Genomic DNA, 22458 nt, shown 5'->3' on the forward strand with positions numbered 1-22458 from the left:
AGCTGCACACACGTACACTTTGTGGTCACACATGGTTTTACCCTCACAAAGACAAAGCCATGGAGATTTTATCTCTTATTTTACATATGGAGCATGCAAAAATGTTTGCAAGCTCCAGTGTTTATCACACGCAAAGATCTTAAAACTACACACCCTTGTACAAAAGAAAGGAGCTACTCTGCCTTTTTTACTTCAGGTAATTCAGATCACCTCAGTTCGCTGGGCAAAAGGGTGTGTGTGGCAGCAACATTAATCTGGGACCACATCAGTAGACTTCAGTGTCCCAGAAACACTGCGAATATTCACACATAATCCCCCAAAAATCTACCCTGATATATTTCACTGGATGGATTCTACTTGTAATTTCTTATGTGGTACATTTTTCATCAAATATAAAATGTAAAATATGTCATAATGTCTGAGGTGTCACAGAGTTTGGCCGTGTTGATGCACCAGTGTGGACAGAAATTAACCAGAAATGCACCTAATAAAACCTGTTTTGTGGGACGTATCGTGATATATGTTGTTGGTTTGAGACGTCTTCACCAACGATGGCCTTTTGTACTGCAGGACACTGTTCAGTGGATCATCACTGATGAGCTTGTCACTGCAGCCAGTCAACATCTGAGATTTATATAGTCTGAACCCCTGTCTGCCGTCCCAATAGTACTACTGGAACTGCAGAGTTTAAATTGATGGCATTTTATGACTAGATGTTAGAGCTCAGGCTATATCAGATGTAAATGAATGATAATAAATCCAATCTAAAAGGGACATTTGAAAGAAAATTACTTCATTCCTGTGGTCTAGGGTAGTTCTATCAAATATTCACTTCAAGACTTTGCCTGTGATCTGGCCAAGATGTAAAATCCCATAGGGAGTGAAATGAGAAAGATGTAGAAGGTGATGGTGAAAGCGCCAGCAGGGGATCTTCAGAGTTCAGATGTGATAAAGAATTTCCTCGTATAAAACCTCAAATCTGTCCACAAATCAGTTTCCCAACTATTATTTGATTTCTGTGATTGTCTGAAACATCAAAGCCTGGAGTCATAGCTCTCTGGTCTCTGACTTTAAGAGAGATAACATTAATTGGACTCGATCATGGGAATAAAACATATGCGCACAAATTCCCTTTCAAATTCATGCTTCTTAACTACATGTAATATTGATTGATAAAATCAGTCCTGAATGTGGATGGGGATGATATACGGGTTCGAGATTTGTAATGTGTGCCATAAATATTACCAAAAATAGAAATGAAGCTAATTAAAAATACTAATAAATACACTTGGCTAGGGATGTCCTCTATGGCAAATCAATATTTCAGTCTTTTGCCTCACATGGGTGTTCAAGCTGTGATATGGCTATGTTGGTAATCTTTTTAAACAGCCATTGCAGCACATCCTACACTCGAGGGATGCAGAGCCCCCTCCCCACCTCTCCCTCCCCCCTGAAGGCAAAAGTCTTAGTGTGCAAGCCAGCTGGTGATCAGGGAGTTATTGGCAGCAAAATGATTTTAGGCCCTTGATTGACCATTTTTGCAAGCTTTCGCAGACAGCTGACCAAACTAGGACACCGTGTTGAAGCTGAGGACAGTTAATGAGCGTATTGACATCACATCCCCTGGGCGGCTGCAGAAATTATATTGTATGTTGGTGTAAATAATGTCCACCTACTGTACCATGAGATTAAGCTCATATTCACTGGCCTGCCATTAGGAACTTTCTCTGGGAGGAGCTGGACATCGATGAGGCCAGCTGTTCTTCGTGGCCGTGCTGTAAATCTCATTGGGTTTTTTGTAAGGTTTTGTTTTAGGTGGCGAGAGTCAAAACCAATCTGTCAGCTGTGTAACATCGTCTTTTTCTGCTGTGACTGACTGGGAATCAGACAGGCCTCCTGGGCTGTGTTGTCCGCATTGCTTAATCAGAACGAGGCAGTTATTGTTGCACATAATCTCATCGGTATAAATAGACAATAAAAAAGAGGAAATGGCACGGCCCTGGGGGACACTTGTGTTTAAAACCGGTTCATTAGATAGACAGCCATTCCATTTAACATGCCAGAGCTGGTTGCATAGAAACTCCTTGATCCATAAAATCAAATGGAATGGGTTCCCAATTCACAGAGGTGTTTGACCAGAGTTTTTGGGTGTTGCAGGATGAGGTAAAGTGCATTGAAAAGCTGCTACTGTTGAGGTGTTCAGGTATAACAAAGGGTAAAATTCCAAAGTTGTTTTGTTTTTCGGATAATTTCCCAAATTTCACCCTCATATTCTATACGCACAACTGCATTTTCAGGTAGAAATAGGGGTAAGATCCATTTAATAAAAAAAGTCACATGATGCTCAGTCAGGGCTGATATGTGACCTTGTAAAACCTTTTATTCATGCACTTTTCATCATCCTCTGGCCTCCTAGTTGTTAGCTATGGGGATTTTTTTTGGTGAAATCAAAAGTGGTTCACATTTTATCATTTCAATACAAACTGTTTCCCTCCTGTGACACACTTTGTATAAGGATATTGTGCAGAACTTCCACATTATAACAAGTTTTTTGGATATTATTTTTGAAACAGCATCGGATTCAGATTGCTGACTAAATATGGATTTGGTTGCCAATAGAAAAAAAACAAAACACTGAGACACACACACACACATTTCTTTCTATCGGCCATTTTTGTCCCTCGGGGTGTCAGCAGCATAAGTCTGTTCATTAATCCAGCCCGTCTCAAGCCTTTAGGGTGCACTGTCCACTGATGTGATTGTAAGATGCTGATAGAAACTGCAGCAGTCCTGCATGCTATGTAAAAGGTAGACTTCTGGTTACTACAGCAAAAACAATTGCTCAGGAGCCTGGCTGGGCAATTTTTAAGGCATTTCCTTTTTTTGTCTGTCTCAGTTTTATTTTATGGCACACCGGATACAAGTCGCACCCTCTCTGTAGTAATAATTCAGTGAAATCACAGTTTTTACTCCTTAAATGACATGCATGTGCACCCTTTTTTTTCATAAATCATTTGTGCTTGGGGGCCATAATGCATCACATCAACGTAGGCTCTCAGCACTTCCTCAGCAGTTACACTGTAGTTTTGCCTCACAAAGTGCATTTTAAGCAGCAAGTAAAGGCCTGCCATCACTTGTATGTTCAAGCACACTGTCACTGCTCGATTCCTTTCTGCCTCCCTGTCTTTCTGTCTCTCTCTCTTTTTAACACACACACACACACTTATATTTCAATTTTAATCAAAGTGACAAAGTGGGAGCAGAATCGGATTTGACAGGTTTGCATGTGATTAATTAGTTTAATAACTGTTGCAGTGTGGCAGACACATACTATAGCTGTGATTAGGTTATGAAAACAAATTTATGCATTTTCTGATTGGGAAAATCATAAAATTCAAATTCAAATTGGGAGACGAATTATTTATTAATCATCATGAAGTTTACACAAAGTGTGGCACTTTATGAAAAATACGTTTTAATGGCTAAAGGTCATGGCTGATTTTGTTTAGTTCTTTAGTTTCCTCACTCCTAATATCGGCCATCCAAGTGACCCCAGTTTGGTAACATTATGCACTGAGCCTCACTGGGTCTTGAAGCAGCATATTGCCTGAAGCAGCACAGCAGTTACTATCATGTTTAAAGATGACTGGGATTTCTCAGGTGGCAGTCAGCTTAAATAATGGTTTAACTTGGCAGTTAACAGTGACAGGAATGTATTAGTTGCAGAAGGGAAATGGTTTTTCCTATCCAGTGAGATAGAAAAGACCCAACTAAAGCACCACACACACTGTGTAATCAATGGAGATGATGGAAAACTTCCAAACACAAAATGACACAAACAGAATACTCACTCAATGGGTATCCTGTAACAAATCCTCTAAAATGACTGGTTGCTTTTGCTTTGAACAAGAAATATTGAGTTATAGTGAAAATTAGAAGTTGTATAAATGGACACATAAATATGGACGAAATTATGGCAACAATATTCATCAAAACGTTTGCAGAGGTGAGACTTGACAGATACTACATTTCATTTACATGAGTTAATGATTGAATTGGTGTGGATGTTAATTGACATCAATATGAATGTCATGAGACTACAAATTATTTAAACAACTAAGCATTGAATTTGAAATAACTTGTAATTGTATTCCAGCTTTACTACTGCAGCTACCATTTCAAAACACCCTCTAAAGCTGAAGCCAGTCATATTTAATTTCTGATCGCATGCTGTGCTTTTGACATATTGATAAAATAAATAGTTAAATGGTGTGAAATAGTGCTGTTCATCACCATCTTAGATTATATTCCCATTGATTTATATCCTTCCTTGCTTGCATATTCTTGCTATGCCTTTCAATTCTGCAAATTTTCACACAGAGGTAATTGAAATCATCCTGCATGATGTTCAGGAAACATTTTAGAAAGTGTAGATGGACTACTGAAGCTGTTAAAAAAATTTAACTGGGTGTGATAAATACGATCATCCAGTCTCGGAAATTAAAATGTTTGGAAATTATAGCTTTATGATGATATTACAGTAAACAACATTTTGTGACCAAACTCACCAACAAAGACAGAAAATAGCAAACAAACAAACAATGTGACATTGTACACAATTCAGGTTTAAGGGCATCTCTGCAAAAGAATAAGGCAACACTATAATACAGTGCATTAACTGCAGTATAATTTGTATGAATTTACCAATAAAATCCTTCTTACTACTTAAAAGTACAGAGAAAGAAAAGCAGACTATAGGGAACCAAGAGAGTAACAACTGGGCATTTTAGAAGAGAAGAGAAATAAATTATACTTATTTGTAAATATGATGTACCTTTGGGATACAGTATTGGGCAACAAAACAGTTACCTTACCGTTTTGGTAATATATAACTGTTAAATACATTATAGCATAATTACCTTCTGCAATATTTCTTTTCTCTTCTTTTTTCCCAAACCTGAGTTTTGTGTTCCAGTATTTCTTCTTTCCTCCAAAATGCTCAACTGTTAATCCTTTGCTCCGCATAGTCTTGTTACAATAAGAACTTTATTGGTACCTGAATAATACGACGAAATTACACTCTAAATCACCGGTTGTATTATAAACTGTTACAAAGGTTATGTAGCATCAATTTTCAATAAGCACGTAATCAAATAAACCCTATGTGATAACCAAAAGCCAATACTGACAGTATCAACCCTGTCCCTTTTAAAATAATGTTTCAACTTATTTGCCCAAGCAAATACATTCTGAAGGAAACTTAATGCAGCCAAGATTATATTTTTAATCAACATATTGAGAAAACAATAATTAATGTATCTGCCAGATGTTAACTGACTTTTTGAATCATTTTAAGCTACAATATGCAATCATAGCCACAATGGCGTACTGAAGCTTTTCATGGTCATGGTGTGGCTCTCCAAACACTTTTTAAGTTTAAAGAGTTTAAGGAGGTGGTGGTCTTGGTCAGATATTGAAAAAGTTTAGTGATGTGAAGCATATTGTAAGATCTTTCCTAACCTTAACCAAAGTGCTTTTGTTGTCTAATGTGGGAGTCACAATGCAAACACTGGGCCAAAGTCCTGTGCTTTGAACACCCAGCAGATATAACATATTTACCAGTTACACACATTATTAGGCTTAGGCTTTGCTTGTGGTGGGAAGGATTTGAACCCCTCAGAACTCCTTTATAAACTCTGAATGCAAGTGCATCTTCTGTTTTATTAGTATAATTAGAACCAAAAACCACCGATAAAATCATGAAAATTAAATGCATCACGTCTTTCAGATCACATAACATTAGACGTAAAAGGTATGGCTGGACCCACATTGTCGAACTATTCAAATGTTCGTTTGGCTAGGTATTCATTTTTTACATTTTCATCTTAGTTTAGTGTTTATCTACTTTAATCTTCTAATCTTGCTTTTTCCTTCAGATCTTCAGACACACACCCACATATCTGTTTCTTACTGCACACATAACGGCTTGTCTCACCCCGCCTCTTGATGTTTCGGCCCCTGTTTGTCTTCTCTGACTTTCTTCATCAGCAGTATGTTTTATTAGGTTGCCCAAAAAACACATCCGAATTTCACATCAGCTGGTGAGCACGTGCAGATGAGACTTGTTGTTAAGGATCAATCAAAATCTTTATGTACCAAATTACATCGGCACCAACCAGGTGTGTTCACTGTTCAGCTGCTGCTTTACCTGGTCTGTGCTTGTAAAATATCCGCTGTGTCTTCTATTGTAATACCAAAGAACATTTCTCTCCCACTCTGTCTCTCTCTCTCCCCCTCGGTTACTCTGCAAAACATATGTGATTGTCACCATATATACCAGTGGTCCGCCTGAGTAAAGTTTATGTGTGGCAAACTGCAAAACACATTTTGTCAGCACATTCTTGTACTATATTTCTACTTTTTAATTGCACAGTTAAATGTGCACTGAGAAATGTCTGGCTAAGTGCTTCCCCAGCCAAAGCGTCAAATATTTGCTGTTGATTACTACCGAAAATGGTATTCAGGGCAGCCATAGTAAAAGGTCATCACTTATATGAACAGATGTAAGCTTTTACAAGGCTTTTATCAGAGCTATAACTTTGTAACCAAAGTTTCAGCCTCATTGTAATGAACTGAAATGACATTTGGTTTTGTCGGTCATCACTTATCAGTCGCTGCATGTCAAGGCCAGTGAATTCTGTCCCCTGTCAGTCGTAATCATAATACCTGGAGAGGAGAAAGGGCCGATTCACTGGACTGTATCTACAACTTTTTGTCAGTGGAAACAGCCATAGTGGTACAAAAAGTAGCCCAAATTACGCACAAAACAAATTTTACATGCCCGTTCTGCTGGAAAACTGCCCAGTCTGGCAGCACTGACACCTGCCCTCCAATCTGGCCACCTCCCTATGTCTCCAGTTCGGTTCAATGACGTACTTTGTTTCCTGTAAAAGATGTTTCCATTGAACATAAGCATGTATTTTTCTGAATAAATGTTACAGACAAAACAAATAAGTAGTTGATAAGTGGAATTTCTGGGAGAAATAGAAACGAAGAAAGTAGCTAGTCTCTGCCTCAGCACATTATGTAAAATGCAAATAAGTGAAGGGGGGAAATGACAAAATGGGGATATGTGTGACACAACTAGCACATGATCTTAGTCTCACAGCACTTTTGGCAGTGAAGGGGGTAATTTTAGGTGGAGGGTTTCTCTCTTCCAAAATCTCAATTTGGACCCACTACCGCCTTTGGCTCTAGCTCAGACCCCCTCGGGCAGAAGCCGAGCCATTAGGAGCCAAAGCTGTGAAACAAAAGAGGAGACTGCAAGAAATGTCTGAGTGGTGCTCAAAGTTCTTCAAAATGCAAACCTATCAAAAAACTGTTTATATATTGTCATATTACACCTAGTTCCATAGCTTGATGAATAACAGGATTACACACAAAAAGTAAACTGTACATGCACTGTACTTTCAACCTCTGAACACTAAGTATGAACAAATGATAGTGGCGCAGAACAAAAAACCTGTAAGAGTAAAATGCTAATGTTGTATTTTTGGCTCTCCACACTGTTTCCAATGCATCAAATTAATTTTAAATTGCACGGGATGTGACTAAAACTTTGTCAAATGTGTCAAAACATTTAAATGACTTCTACAATTTCCATCAGATTTGTCCTTGAATGCTGTTTGTTCCTTGTTTTCCACCTTTTTTCTAGACAGTGCATTGTAGTGTGACGTATGGTTGAAATATGGTTGCTGTATATTTCTATACCTAGTCCATTAAACATATTTCGTTGAATTTTTACCCCAAGCTTACTTTAAAGAAATTAAGCAGACCAACACTAATCTTTTATCCCACTAAAGGCAAACAGTACAGTTTATTGTGTATTGTTGTAAGCGGCAGAGAGACATAACATGCCCACAAAACCTCCTCACAATGGAGCTGCATTTGAAGTGAAGCCCTTTTATAGTCAGCCCATTTCATTAATTTCCCTCCCCATAATGGACTGAATTGATTGCTGAACCCTCTGAGGCTCAAAGCATCAGAGCTATATGACCAAAGCTCAGGAGTCGGGAGGATAAGCAAACATACAGACAGCAGACTAATGCACGAGGGACATTTCACTGAGGTTTACTTGATGAAAGCAGCATCCCTCGAGTATGTTTTCACCCACAAAAGTACAAACAATCAATTTGGTCCACAGATAAGATGAGGACAGAGTAAGGCCTCTCGTCGACCGCACCATTTCTCTTAAAAGCAGTTTGTCTTTTCTGCTAAGTGCTCTACTTTGGAGACGTCCTCACAGAGCCACAATCAAGATGCTGTGTTTTCATCCCTCCACCCACCTCTTGATTTTGCCCTAGCTGCTGTCAAGCCTTAAAGAAATTTATGCAAATTTGCAACCAATACTTTTCTCTGCAGGTGTTTGCATCAGATAATTTCTAATGGATGCATGAATATATTAATCTTTAATTCCTGTGAGGGAAAAAAAAGTCAGTTCCTATTTGCGCTACAGTGTTGGATGTGTTGTGACACTAAAGTTTTGAGCTCGTTTTGATACACAGATTACTTTCTACATCTACACTGTTAGTCTTAAATTTTAAGCGGGTTTGTCTAAATCCCATTTGACTCGACAAAGGACACAAAACAATCTTTTTTCCCCCTTGTGCTTGGCTGGTGATCTTTTCCTCTCGTATTACAAGAACTAAACATTAAAAAGTGGTAGTCTACAAACAGACCCCGAAATTCTCAGTGTGGGTAGGAGAGCTAGGACATTAATTAACTAGTTGACTTAAAGAAAACAGTGTTTGTCAAATTACTCAAGTGACTCTCTCTTGCCCTTGGCTTCTGTCTTCCTTGCCTTAATGAAGTCGAGAATGTAATGAGCTTAACAACAAATGAAACTGGTTTTATTTTTGTGTCCTCAGGAATACATTCACTGAAATGCAGTGTAGTGAGGTGAACAATGGAGTCCCAGCTTGCTCTCCTCACACTGAAATGCCAGCTTTTGGTTTCTGATAATGGCCAGGATGCATTAGGAGGCCTCCATGGATCTGTATTATTTGGTAGACGTGGATTTTTTAGAAATCTGCAGCAATTGATTGGGGGCCGTGAACATATCACCTTTTTAGGGTGAAATGACAAACTTGTTAGCAAACAGCTGCTCATTTACACATCCAGCAGTTATGGAGCAACATGGTCATTTTGGTCTCTACCGACTCCTGAGGGAAATATCTGGCTCTTTAGCTGCTGAAATGCTCGGCTATGTTCACCAGCTAGTCTCTAACTGTCTCTCTTTCACTGAAAAACAGCTATCTGCTGAGACTAAAAATTACGCTATAAAAGTGAACCAAAACAGTAAATCTGACAGCAAAGCAATGAGCTGAAATATCTAAAGCCTGTAAAGCCGAGGGGAGCTACAGATTCATATAAGTCTCTGTAGATTTACTAAAAGCAACCCACGTCACACTGTCTTCACATTGTCATACATCATTATTTTAAATATATACACTATAGCCTCTTTTAAAAATGTAACCAAGATGCATACTAAGAGTGACGTTTTACAGTGTAAAAATAAACTCGCCACTGCTCTATGGTGAACAAACTATCATCTCTTTGAGGCACCTTTCTGGTTGAATAAGTGATTATTGTTATTATTATAAATAATAATATGATTATGTGGTACGGGACAAATATACACTTACTGTACACATGCATCTGCATTACACTAAATAAAAGAGCTTCTGCACTCAGTCAGATTATGTGAAATTCAATCTTGATGGATTAAAAACCTGCCACGTTTACTCAGTTTATCAAATCTGACAAGGTCACAAAAACTGACTTCAAGACAGCTGACAGAAAAAGGTCTCATATTTTGGGTAAAAAATATTAAATATTAAAATGAAAATATTAAATTCCGGTTGACACATTTTAGTGAGTTATCAGACATGTTGATGTTGTGGTTGTATTCAGAGGAGGTAAATAGGCAATGGTTTGTCCCAGGAGATGTTTCTGTGCATGGATGCGTTTACCCTACAGTACAATATACAAAAGCTTATGTGTATTCATGAGAATGTAAATGTGTATCATTTTAGCTGTGAACTTTTCGAAGGTTGCTGAAGGTAAAAAAAAAATAGGTATATGTGTTAATGCTACTCAGAGCATGAGCCGTTCGCCACGTTATTACAAAGAGTCTTACATCACAAGCTGTTATCAACTTTGGGGGTCCCATGGAAATTAATTTAGATTCTTCAGTTGTACCCTCCGGTTAGGTTCAAAAACAGTACCAGAGCTACATGAAAGTGGCTGTATTCCTCTCATTTCTAAAGAATGTTCCTTCTTCCCATGATGTGTTACTCCTGAGAAGTAAAGAAACAACAGTCTGGAAGTGGGATGTTTAGAGTATGGGTCCCTTATTTCCCTTGACTAACCAATTATACAGAAATACTGTATGAGAGGTGCCATCTTAATGATGCTTCACTGTTGGCTGAATACGCAACAGGTTCCATTTGAAGTGTGGTGTTAGAAAACAATAAAACTGCGCTGATGTACAGTCTGTTTCATTTTATTAATAGCCATATTGCGGTACAGTACACAGAGATGATTCATACCTAAATTGCGAGCCGCGTAGAAAATTGTCTGCCCACCAACATGGTGTTGAGATGCCTCTCACGTCCCACTGAAGCACTCTAAAAATTTTAACATTTCTCTTTAAAAAAAAACCCAAACAGATTGATATGGAATTTCTACAGATTTGATTTGGTCCAACAGTCCGTGAATGCGCAGTACATGCATACGCTGCATGCTTGAATGCCTGTGCAAGTGCAGTGTTGTAGGTCTATGTGTGGAAGGACACTTGCTTCGAGCTGATACAGTATATCACAATGAAATTATGGCTGTAACACCCTTGTTGCGATGGAAGGTGTCAATTCAGCTATCTGAAAAGAGTAAAAATCTTTGCATGGCTAAACAGCACCTGACGGCAATATCCCTTTAATATTTTGTTATTTTATCACGTGTGGGTTGCTTGTGATAATGCTGGATGCGAGGGAAAAAAAATATATATATATACAGCAAAAGAAAGTACCTGGAGAGACTGTTTTAAAGAGGAAGAAAGAAAAAACAAAGACAGAATGAAATAATGAATGAAAGAAAGAAAAGGCAAGGATGAAAGAAAATGGGGGGGGGGGGGAAAGGGAAGCAAAGAAGGGAAAGAAAGCGACAAGAATAGAATGTTAGGATAAAAGGATGACTAAACCCAACTCCTCGGAGGGTGAGAGCCAATCTGAAAAATGATTGGTTGACTTTCCTGGGGCAAAGCTCTCTTTGCTCACATCAATAAAACATAAACATGAATAAATGCACTGCTTTTGGCCTTCCAGGGTCCTTACTTAATTTCATGTATGCAAGTGAGCGATGATATGCATGGAAAATTGTATTTACCTAGAAGGCTCAAAATAATTCTGGAGCCATTTTGTGTTTGTTTGTTCCCTGTATTTACATAAATGCAAGGCCGCACCATAAACTCTTAAAATATGGGTTTAATGCAACTTCATTTTCGGGTTTTTCACAGTTTAAGTCACGCATCTGGTGTGCACGTCATGTCCTATTCCCCACTCGTCTCAGCATTTGCATGTATAGCACTTACTCCCTATTGACTCGAGTCACAGATGCACAGCCTATCAATAATGTTGAAGACGTGGGAACACACAGTCTCCAGTGATGTACTCTTGATGTATCCACTTAGGGACAAATCATCCAAACAGTCATCTGCCTCACTAGTCTGTTGGTCCCTGAGGTAGATCTTCACTGACCCAATTCAACGGGTCAGCTTTTGTTAATGAGCCAGCCGCGGAAACACGTTGACAACAGTTAAGACAGACCTCCTAATGGCAATTACAGCTTGGTTGCTAAGAGGCTTTTTTGTTATCAAGTTTTGTCATTTGTGGCTATTTTTAGAGACTGTTTTACATCCTCAACTAAATTCATGAACATTTGATTAAATTGGATCCATGTGCAAAATGGTGCAAGTGATTGAAACCCTTAAAACTGTGAACATTCATTCGTTGTTCACTCAATTAATTTGCAGTGCTGGATATTTGAATCCCTTTGGTTAGGAATGAACTGCCTCCAGTTTGACACTGATAAAAATCAATTCCAGATTCAATTTACCTTGTAGTATTTATAATGTCCCATGACACAGAGTCTCACTGTTCTTGGTAAAAGAGAAATGAAGAGACAAACGATCAACAGTTCGGCAGAGTTTTTCTTTCGTATCTATTTTTCAAAGCAGGCAATTAGGCCTAACATCACAGCCATTTAACTAAGTCTGTATTCCAAATTGATTCAGACTCCAGCGTTGGACCTTGCAGACATGGTGCACTTAGTTATGCAAATGCTTATCTCTCTGTGTGATTGGTTAATTAACCTGTAATGCAGATAGTCCCAGCCATGCACATTGGCTGTTTGATGGCTAAATTGTGGGTCAATTGGGTTTTTAACATTTTCAAAGCAGACTTAGAGGCATGTCTTTGTTCCTCCGAGTCTTGTGTGGCTTTTCTCGGTTTAATGACTCGTTCCGTGGGTCCCACAAGGTTAATGTGTTTAAACTCACTGTAATTGAGCTTTTGACCTATCTTTCAGGCTTTTTAAAAAAATCCTCATATTATGCCATGTTTCTGCTCCTTGATTGTTATTATCTACCATTCCTTCCCCCTCCCTCCATGCCCTGCCCTAAACTCTCCACCCCAACCCCCCTTTCTATCCTGAGTTATGAGCATCCCCATGGGAAGTCATTTATAATGCCATTGGAGTGACAATAATTCGTTTGCACACCATTTCACTCTGCCCTCTGTGCCTTGGCAGGCTTTTATGGGCTACATTTTTGTTTCCCCAGAAACACATTGTCCAACCATCCTCAGAGAACACGCAAAAGCATTTAGCCCAAACTGGAGCTGGACGTCTACCAATGAGTAATATAAGTGACATAACATCTTCCATCAACATTCGCAGATTTCTTGGTGCCTTTGCAGCTAAACCACCTCACTATTTTAAAGGTAAAAGGAGTAACAGAAGTTTTTTTTAAAAAGACAAAAAAAGACAAAGGGAATAGTGAATGAGAGAGGGTGGTGTGGTGCAACCGCAGACTACATTTCTTTTCATTGTTCAGTGAACAATTATGTTCAGATTTTGCTGTCATGTAGGTATCATTCCACATGAGATACAGACACAATTCTTGACAGCCCACATGGATTTTTCTTTCAGATCCTGCCACTGGCAGAATGACATCTCTTGACAACATGAGGATCACTTGTCATTGGGATAACATACTGTATGAGGCTGATATTTATTAGTAAAGGGATGTAGCAGACATGTATTCATTCCACGTCATTAGGAGTAGACACATAATGTATGCTGGTGAGGCATTTATGCAAAGGCTTTTTAGTGCAGACGTTGGCATGTAATTACATATGTCTGTTGCTGTTACATTTTAGGTGATCCTGATCTTGACAAAGCTGTATGACTTCAACCTGGGAGCTGTTACTGAGAGCTCACTCTGGAGGTAAGTTTGTTTTTAATCACTGCTATTTTTCCTTTCCCATCTAAATAGAAAGGTTATGGCATCATTGCAAGAATTTTATAAAAATGCAAAAGCACAGCCCTAAAAACAATAAGAATAATGTATTCATAGAGAGTGCAGAGCACTGCGAGTATGATTTATAGTGTTCTCCCTTGCTAGGATATGAACAATCAAGTTACACTGGAAGCCAATATAAAGTATGTTTTAATAAAGCAATGTGAAGCAGTTGAGAATGAAGCATTCTCCTCTTTGCTTCCTGCTGTCCCATAAATAACACAACTGAGACTGCAACAACCTTTTAGAAAAGGCCCAACCTATTTTCTGTCCATCATAAGCAAAGAAACTTTTTGAAAGATAAACCGGAAGACTTCTGAGGGATTCTTTGTTTGGATCTGTGGCTCTTTTTCCTCTGACCTAGAAACTTCCTGATGGAGTTTTTGATTGATTGTCATCCGTAACCTTTTGTTTCAGAGGCAATTGACATGCAATTGCTACTGTATAGCCGTAGTAATTCCATTCAGTATGTATTGAGAGGTGAGTTACAGTGCCCTGTCAGGTCATAAATAAGAATGGAATTCATTAAGGATTATACCATAGAGCCCAATCCAGCCTCTCATATGCCTTTTTTTCTCACCTCTCCCATAGCCTGCAGAGAACTCATTTCATTCTGAAATACATGTGAAAAAGAGACCATCAGTCCGCCAAGCATAGAGTTTCAAATTAATATCTGTTTCACCAGAGGCGCCACTAAGATTTACACCCGACTTGACACGTTTTGAAATCCCATATTGTGTACAGGAGGTCTTCCATCATCAAGGTGTCTGCTTAACAATGGCACCACGAGTAAATTAGAGTGTACCTCAGGGGGTGCACGAAGGCTCTTAGTATGGGTATTAGAAAAGCAGAGATTTGAATGTTATGAAAAGAAACGGGAGTAAATGATTTCTGTGATAACACAATAAATGATTTATGACTACAGCTCCAGGCCACTGTTGGTGGCAAAATGCACTGTGCAGATCAATGGGTGCAAAACCCATCTAAACACACATCAAGTCCCTTTGTGTTTTGAGATGGCTGCCTTTTCTGCTAAAGAAACTTCCCGATGTAATTGCAGTCTTTCCTCCACAGCCACAATCAAAGACAGATATGCCAACTGAAAGGAGTACTTAAGCACAAATACAAATGTGTTTAGGGGTGAGTCTTTGAAAACAATGTCAACAGCAAATGGGACGTTTCAGATTAATGCACAGACAATGATAGCAGACACTGGGTATCTATCCAATTATGCAGTGAAATTACATTTGGAGGCACTCAGGTAGAACTGAGAGCGTGGATTGGCTGTTTGTGGCGAGGAGAAATATGAAGATTGGGATGACAAACACATCTACCCTTGTCATGAGATGCATGGACGTGTAAGGAACAGGCAGTGAAGAGCAAGTATCTTTACATGGTGTAAGACACCTAAATGTCTTATTTTGTTTAAACATAGCACGTTAAGTAATAACGACCAAGAATTAGGTTATTTATTTTTCTCTTTTTATCTGCTTTTTAAAACACAAATCATTATTTGTCACCTTTGTGTTGGATTATAGCAACGAATTCCACAATTAAGCTTTCACTGCTGAACAGAAAACAGAAAACAAGAGTATGTAGCTAAATGTCTAAATCAGATGAAAACAAAGAGAACAAAAGGGCATTTTAGCACCAATTGAAGATACAAACTGTATAAAAGGGGATTTCACTGCTGCTCTGGAAAGGATGCCTTTAAATTATTTCCTCACTGTCTTCAAGATACAAATGTCTACTAGCATGAAAGGAGAGTAATGGCTTATATGCTGTAAGCTTACACAATCCTTATACAATAGCCCTTTAACTACAAATTTAATTTACTGTATATACTTACCTTACAGCTGACCATTTTCCAAAGCATACCTGAAGTTCATAAATTGATTTCGTACCCGGCAGGCATCTGCTGGTTTCATTACATGTCAGTGTAGCATGAAAATCAGCTTGCAAAGACTTGAAGGATTTGTGAATGTTCAGTCTGCATCATGTGTTTGTTAAAGCTATTATTATTATTATTATTATTATTGCTGAATGGTTTTGTAGTTGCGAGTAGGAAATGCTTCATGAATATGTCAACCTTTTTAATGCAGAAAGCTTGCATTATGCTTCTCCTCATATCCATATTTTCTTGTTGGTTGTCAAAATGTGATTGCAACACTCTGTGAACTCTGCATCTTATTGTTAGCACTTCCTTTAACGTAGTAGAAAGGAATTAATCTGTTTCCTTTGTTTTTGTTCCTTTGTCTTTTACTTGTTTTTTGGTGGTGAATTGGTTTGCTTTGACTGCTGCTTCATCAGTTGACCTTCTCTGCATCTAACAGTATTTCACCTCTTCATCTTGTTCTCCAGTGTATTTTACAGCTTGGATGCACTATTCATTCACGTTACTGTCTTCTGTAGTCTGCGGTGATGTATTTCCTGTCACCTGCATGCTTTTGCCTATATGTGCAAGCAGAGACTGTTGTCAACTTGCCGACTTTCTTGCTAGATTTGGTGACTACCAATATATCTAGCAACATCGAGTGACCAACATCTCTGTGGATGTGCCATTGACAGACCTTCAGCCAGACAGTAACGTGAATGAGCTATACATGTACCTATAACAACCAAACCCTGATCTCCATTGTTTTCCTGGGGAACTCCTTCTCTTTTGTTTTTGTTCTAAATTATTCACTTGTTGTCTATTTAGGTTAAATTGTTCCTCAAAAGACAGAGTTTACTAGAGTTCATGCTATTTAGGTTCCAAAGTCGACACAACATCCTACATATTAGAGATAGGTTTAGATGCATTTTTATATTATGGTAGCAGTTCGAAAAATAATAAGAGATCATTTTAAAGGTAGTTAGAGTCTTACTTTTTAATTTTTTCAAAATCTTGTCTTGTATGTAAACTTACATAATGATATCACAGATATACAAATTAGATATACAAATCAGCATTTCGAAAAATGCCCAGCAGCACTGCTAGTAGAGCACAACATACAAACAAAATGGGGACCCAGTCGTCTCACCAGTGGTCAAAAACTCCTCAGGATTCTTTTACTAGTGATTAATTTAATCTGTTTGTGCAGAAAATTTCTGTGAAAAACAAAATCTCTGCAGCACTAACTGACTATTTAAAAGGTCTGCTTTTCATTCGACCGCCACCATGTGCTGAAACATGTTGGTTGAATAAAGTGCAGACTCTTTCATAAGTGAGTGCGATTTTCCCAAGTTATTTTTTCACATTTGGTGCTTTTTAATTTAAGCACAGTAGATGGCTGGTAGAGTAATGACAGCACACTTTTTCAGTGTAGCACATTTTGTGCAGGACTGCAACGAAGTGCCTTACAAGAACAACAAAAACAAAAATAAAACATTAACATGAAGCTAGTCTCTCTCTGTAAGTTTTCATTCCATGAAGCAAAAGGCTCTCTGGATGGTGGAAAATCAATCGTATTTTGTGCTCTGGAGATGCAGTCATGTAAAGACTAACTGATTTGCAGTTAATGGGCTAAAACGTGCCACACCACTGGTATGGTGCTTTAAAATCTGTCTCAGGCAGGTCTCTAATGGATTTTTCTTTTTTTCCATCAAACATTGTTTTTTTGTCTTTGTCCAGATCCAGTGATTATGGAAGCACCTACACCAAACTCAATGACAAAGTGGGCTCAAGGACAGTTTTAAGTTACCTGTACGTCTGCCCGACTAACAAACAGAAGGTCAGCATTTCTCTGTTGCTTTTATCCCTCTGTCTGATCTCTCACAAGCTTGACATCAAATTACAGTTTTTTTTAAATTGCTGCCAAATGACGGTATCTCTGTCTCTCTCCCTCTTCTAATGCCATATCCCTCGTCTGGCCCTCTGTACTTTAGATAATGATGCTTAGCGACCCAGAGGTAGAGAGCGCTGTTCTCATCAGTTCAGATGAAGGGGCAAGCTTTGAGAAGCATCCCATTAACTTCAACATCCTGAGCTTGCTCTTCCACCCTGCCCAGGAGAACTGGATACTGGCTTACAGTCATGACAGCAAGGTAGCTTCTGTGTGAATCCACAATGAACCCTTAAGTGGAAATAATATAGTATGATGCTGAATCCATAACCTATTATTAATGTAATTTGTATGCGATTCTCCTGTGATGCTCTAATGGTTGCTGTGCTGCTCAGTAACAACATCTTCTACAAGTGTGATGAAGATCAGCCTAATTTTATCTTGCAGCTGTACAGTTCAATGGACTTTGGGAGGAAATGGCAGCTTGTTCACGACAACGTGATGCCAGGCCGATTCTACTGGTATGATTACATGGCTCCTATTTTTGAACTGTTTCGTACAGTGATTGATTTCAATTTGCATAATGATAGTGTTCATGACCCAATGCTGTCAGAGGGATCCAGTGACCTCTTGTCAAAAACAGATCCCTCCCGTGACAGTCGAGCACAAAGCTGATTATATCCACGTCACGTAGACCTGAAGGAATATTGCTTCTTTTTCCATAGCACAAACATGACATGCTGTGTTTGTTGTCGCTGTCATTTAGTAAATCTCAACTGCTCGGGCACAAGGCAGTGAATATTGATGTGAGCCCCGTTTATCCCTGTTTGTCATGGTATGTGTCAAACCCAAGTGTGTTTTTGTTAGCTGGGGAAGAGAGGACATTGGTTGGAGGACATCCTCTCCACATGCATGAACAGCAAGACATTTGATAAATAAGAACAGCGCAGTGGGTATGGTGGCACCCGAAACAATGTATTATTTGTGCTCTTGAAAACCGTTCCTTCATGCACATTATGTCTAATAGTTATTTTTCAAAATGGTATTGCAGCCACCCACTATTTCATAACAACACACATTTGCTTTAGTAGATATTCATGGGAATAGCTGATGGTTTGTCATACCTGCCCCCTTTGTTGTTTCCTCTGTTGATTCTTTGCTGAATTGAGATTAATTGCCGCTGGTGCTGCCGATTCTACACTGACTGATTGAGATGAAAACATCTTGCTGTGGGTTTCACACAATAGGGATGCCCACCTACAGCTGCAATGCTCAACCTGGCCTCCCCCGCCTCTTATCTTATTTTTTCCTTTTCTTCCCCATCTTCCTCCACCTCATTCTGCTCCTCTCTATCTTGTCCTCCTCCCGTTCTTTCAAGGGCGGTAATGGGGCTGGACAGAGAATCAGACGTGGTCCACATCGAGACGCGCATCGCAAAAGGCCGTGAGTGCTGCACTCCAGTCTGCCACTGTAGCAAGACCCACAGGACCCTTTGCCTCTCATTTAGAGCGAGGTCACAGGGAAGATGAGACCTGTTCTGCTGTTCAGATTGGTCCCTGAAGTCTAGTAAAGCAGAATAGGTGTCTCCTGACAAAAATGAAGAGTTTTAGTGGGTTGATGGATGTTTCTTCTCTTTAATCTATCCCCTGTGTCTCATAGACAAACCTCAACTCCCCCTTCTAAACAGCATGGTATAGTCTGTCAAACCAATTATAGGGTTTATCTGCGTTGGAAAAAATATTCATATTGCTCCTGTGGACAAAAAATCTGTTTCTGAATTAGCACACAAACTTTTTTTGTCTCAAACAATAACGTCCAGAACTTTTTTTTAGTGTGACACACTGCAAGAACTTCAACAGAATCTCAGCTAATTTGGATTGCAAGAAGGGCATTTTCACTGGAACAGGCCATTTAACCATCCAAATGATTTCTAAAAATGGCTTTATTAAGCTGAAAAAGTTGTCAAGTTCCCCTTTAAGAGTAGCATATGCATACTGTATAGCAGCTCCAGTGCATGCAAAGCACTGTTTGAAAGTAAATAGTTGTAATTTACTTGAGATTGATTTTCCTTTTTGCTTCTTTCCAGGCGCCCAGTACGTAAAGTGCAGAGCCCAACGATGCACAGAAGGCAACAGACAGTACCTCTTTCCTGGTCATGTAGACACCAACTCACTGGTTGTGCAGGATGAATATGTTTTCACACAGGTTTGCATAGTAGTAGATTACTTTTTTCTTGATTAAACTTCATTGTTCATCTTTTCACACAAAGCTTTCTGTGTGTGAACTTTGATTTATTTGGTATTTTTTCCCCTTCTTTTTTTATTTGGGGCCCTTGTGCATCCAATTCATTCTTTTCCATCAAAACCCACGTAATGGCTTTCCCCAACGCACCTGTTCCCCACTGGCCCAATGTGTGTTTTGATTATGTTTTGTCTCGTTCATGTCAAGGCACACTCAGTGTTTGAGTTTCCACACAGACATGCCTGAAAAATGTGTTTGCTAGCTGAGAGCACACGGCAAAGGAATTGTGAATAGACAGGTTGGTGTCCTTATTACCATTCACTCTGACTTTGACTCCAATTAGACAGTGGCAGTCAGGGTCATTATTAGAAATTTAATTTTCAAATGCCCTCCACTGTCATTGATTTTCATCCACAGCTAAGTAATTTTCTCTCTGCTGGTCAGCCTTGATGCATTTGGTCATCCTTGTTAGACTCCAGCTAAGTTTCAGAAAAATAGAAATTTAATGAGAGTAGTTTTCTAGGGCTGAGTATTTGTAGCAAATCCTTCTGCACTCTCTTATTTTAAATAAATGCCAGTAAGTGTTTGCTGTTCGTTTTTCTAATGTATTTATCCACAGATTTAATCTTTTGATATGATGTTGCAGCAGCAATACTTTAGCGGTGACCCAGTTTCACTTTCAACACACTTAATCCACAGACTTGATTGGAATGGCTGCGATGTAAGAATGAAAATGTATGAAAAAAATATATCACAGCGTGATTTCAGAAATGGTGATTCAATAAAATGCCCAAATTGCATTTAGCTGAGATGAAATTGACCGTTGAGGCAGAGGCAGACACGAGGAAGATGCTAGTGAAAATAACTGGACACAGAGAGTGTCTGTGCCGAGCCGTGGTGGCACAGATGACTTTCTTGTGACTTTCATTGCTTGGGGCAGTTGGATTTAACTTGACAAAGAGTAATGAGGTTATCGATCGGGCTACAACGAAATAAGCAGTCTTCAACACCTCCAAAGTCTCTTGGGAGAGGAGGAACAGCCAAGTGCAACATCCTCAAAAATGTGGCCTGGGAAAATGCAGCTCATTGATTTTCGATAGATTATTCCATTAGAGCCCTAATGTAGTGTGTTGGGGGACAAACGCCATCCTTCTAGTTGATTAGAAAATAAGCAATCAAGTAGTGTTGCCCTGCCTGTTAGTGGATGGGAAAGTGGTAGTGCATTAAGATCTTCAAGACACACTGTAGATAAAGCCAACACAATTTTCAGTGCCTCTTAGCTTTAGACTAATTGAGATAATGATAATAATATCTGTTGTGCTTGTAATTTCAGTCTGTTTTCAACACTGTGGAGGAATGCAGGGTAAAATTGCAAGGGTTTTATCAAGTCAGTCATGCGTTGTGAATTAATACACCTCCTTCAGGAAACGCTTTAGCTCCATGTCCTCATTTCATAAGAGTCACATTTGGAATGTTTAAAATTCTCTCACATATGTCTTGTAAAAAAGCCTCCCATCCCATTTTGTTGTTTTCAGTTTGCGGACGGTCTACATAGTCCTCATCTATGTAGCAAAAACTCATACTCATGGCATCAATCAAAATGGAAGTGTACAAATGAAAGATTCACTGACCTAAAATAGAGCAAAACAAGGCGTTAAGTGAAGTGACACTAAAATATGTATATGTGGTCTATTTAAAGAGTGACAAAGCCTCTTTGACTTCATTGCAAAGGTAACCAAGTCAGGACGAGCAAGCTACTTTGTCTCCTACATGAGAGAATCCTTCAAGCGGATGAAATTACCTAAATATTGCCTACCAAAGGTAAGCGCCAAAGACAACAAATAACTGTCAAATAATAAAAGATGTATTATCGTAAAGAGACGTGACTTTTTTTGGTTTTGTATCACTTTGGTTTCCCTTTTTTGTGGAATGAAAGTTACACAACTGTGTTACTTTGTGAAGAAGTGTCACACACAACAGTACATGGCCTCTGTTCGGTTGTTCTCACCCATTCTGTCTTTCCATCTGTCTCTCTTTATCTCACCCACACCTTCCTACAGGACATGCATATTATCAGTACAGATGAGAAGCAGGTATTTGCTGCAGTCCAGGAGTGGAATCAGAACAACACTTACAGCCTTTATATCTCAGACTCCCCTGGGGTCTACTTCACCCTTTCATTAGAGAATCTGAGAACCAGCAGAGGAACCGCCGGTAACCTACTGGTTGACTTTTATAAGGTGCGTAGTTAGTTTTGTTCATGGCTGCTGCTTTCAGTCCCTCAGTAGTGGTAGTAGTCAAAAATGGCTGTTGTGCATTTCAGAGCCTGAGGTGACCTGTTTAAATGTCTTGCTTTTTCTGAACCAGACATTTATTTTAAAAGAATATAAAACAGAGAAACAAGTGAATACTTGAAAAGTGACTTAGGTGCAGTGGTGGAAGTCCAATTTGGAGGGTACTTTGAGCATTTCCATTTTATGGCATTTTATACTTCTGCTCCACTTTTTACTCCCCTACAATTATTTCACAGGTATAATTACTAGTTAGATTTCATATTAAGATTTTACTTACAATACACATACACAAGTCTTTAAAATATGATAATTTGTTACACATTGATCTACCCAACAGTTACAATTACCTCCACCACAACCAGCTGCTTACATGTTGATATCAGTAATAATTAACTGACAGGGGCCTTTCTGTGTAATGAATACTTATACTTTTGATACTTTAAGGATACTTTACTCACATTGTACATTTTGCTGATAATACCTCTGTACTTACTCAAATAACACTTTGAATGCAGGACTTTTACTT

At 38.9% G+C, this 22458-nt stretch overlaps 1 protein-coding gene across 1 annotated transcript in view; it reads left to right on the forward strand.

Moving 5' to 3' along the window:
* Positions 1 to 22458, forward strand: part of sorcs3b (sortilin related VPS10 domain containing receptor 3b) — a 39673-nt gene that overhangs the window by 1700 nt on the left and 15515 nt on the right. Inside the window, exons 2-9 of the mRNA XM_035662928.1 lie at positions 13494 to 13561; positions 17247 to 17346; positions 17501 to 17659; positions 17845 to 17918; positions 18776 to 18840; positions 19484 to 19602; positions 21370 to 21459; positions 21699 to 21878. Coding sequence (XP_035518821.1) covers positions 13494 to 13561; positions 17247 to 17346; positions 17501 to 17659; positions 17845 to 17918; positions 18776 to 18840; positions 19484 to 19602; positions 21370 to 21459; positions 21699 to 21878 — 855 coding nt within the window. The remainder of the gene's footprint in view (positions 1 to 13493; positions 13562 to 17246; positions 17347 to 17500; positions 17660 to 17844; positions 17919 to 18775; positions 18841 to 19483; positions 19603 to 21369; positions 21460 to 21698; positions 21879 to 22458) is intronic.

Source organism: Morone saxatilis, unplaced genomic scaffold (genome assembly GCF_004916995.1).
Source record: "Morone saxatilis isolate NCDOM2014 unplaced genomic scaffold, NCSU_SB_2.0 Contig19, whole genome shotgun sequence".
NCBI classification, from domain to species: Eukaryota; Metazoa; Chordata; class Actinopteri; family Moronidae; genus Morone; species Morone saxatilis.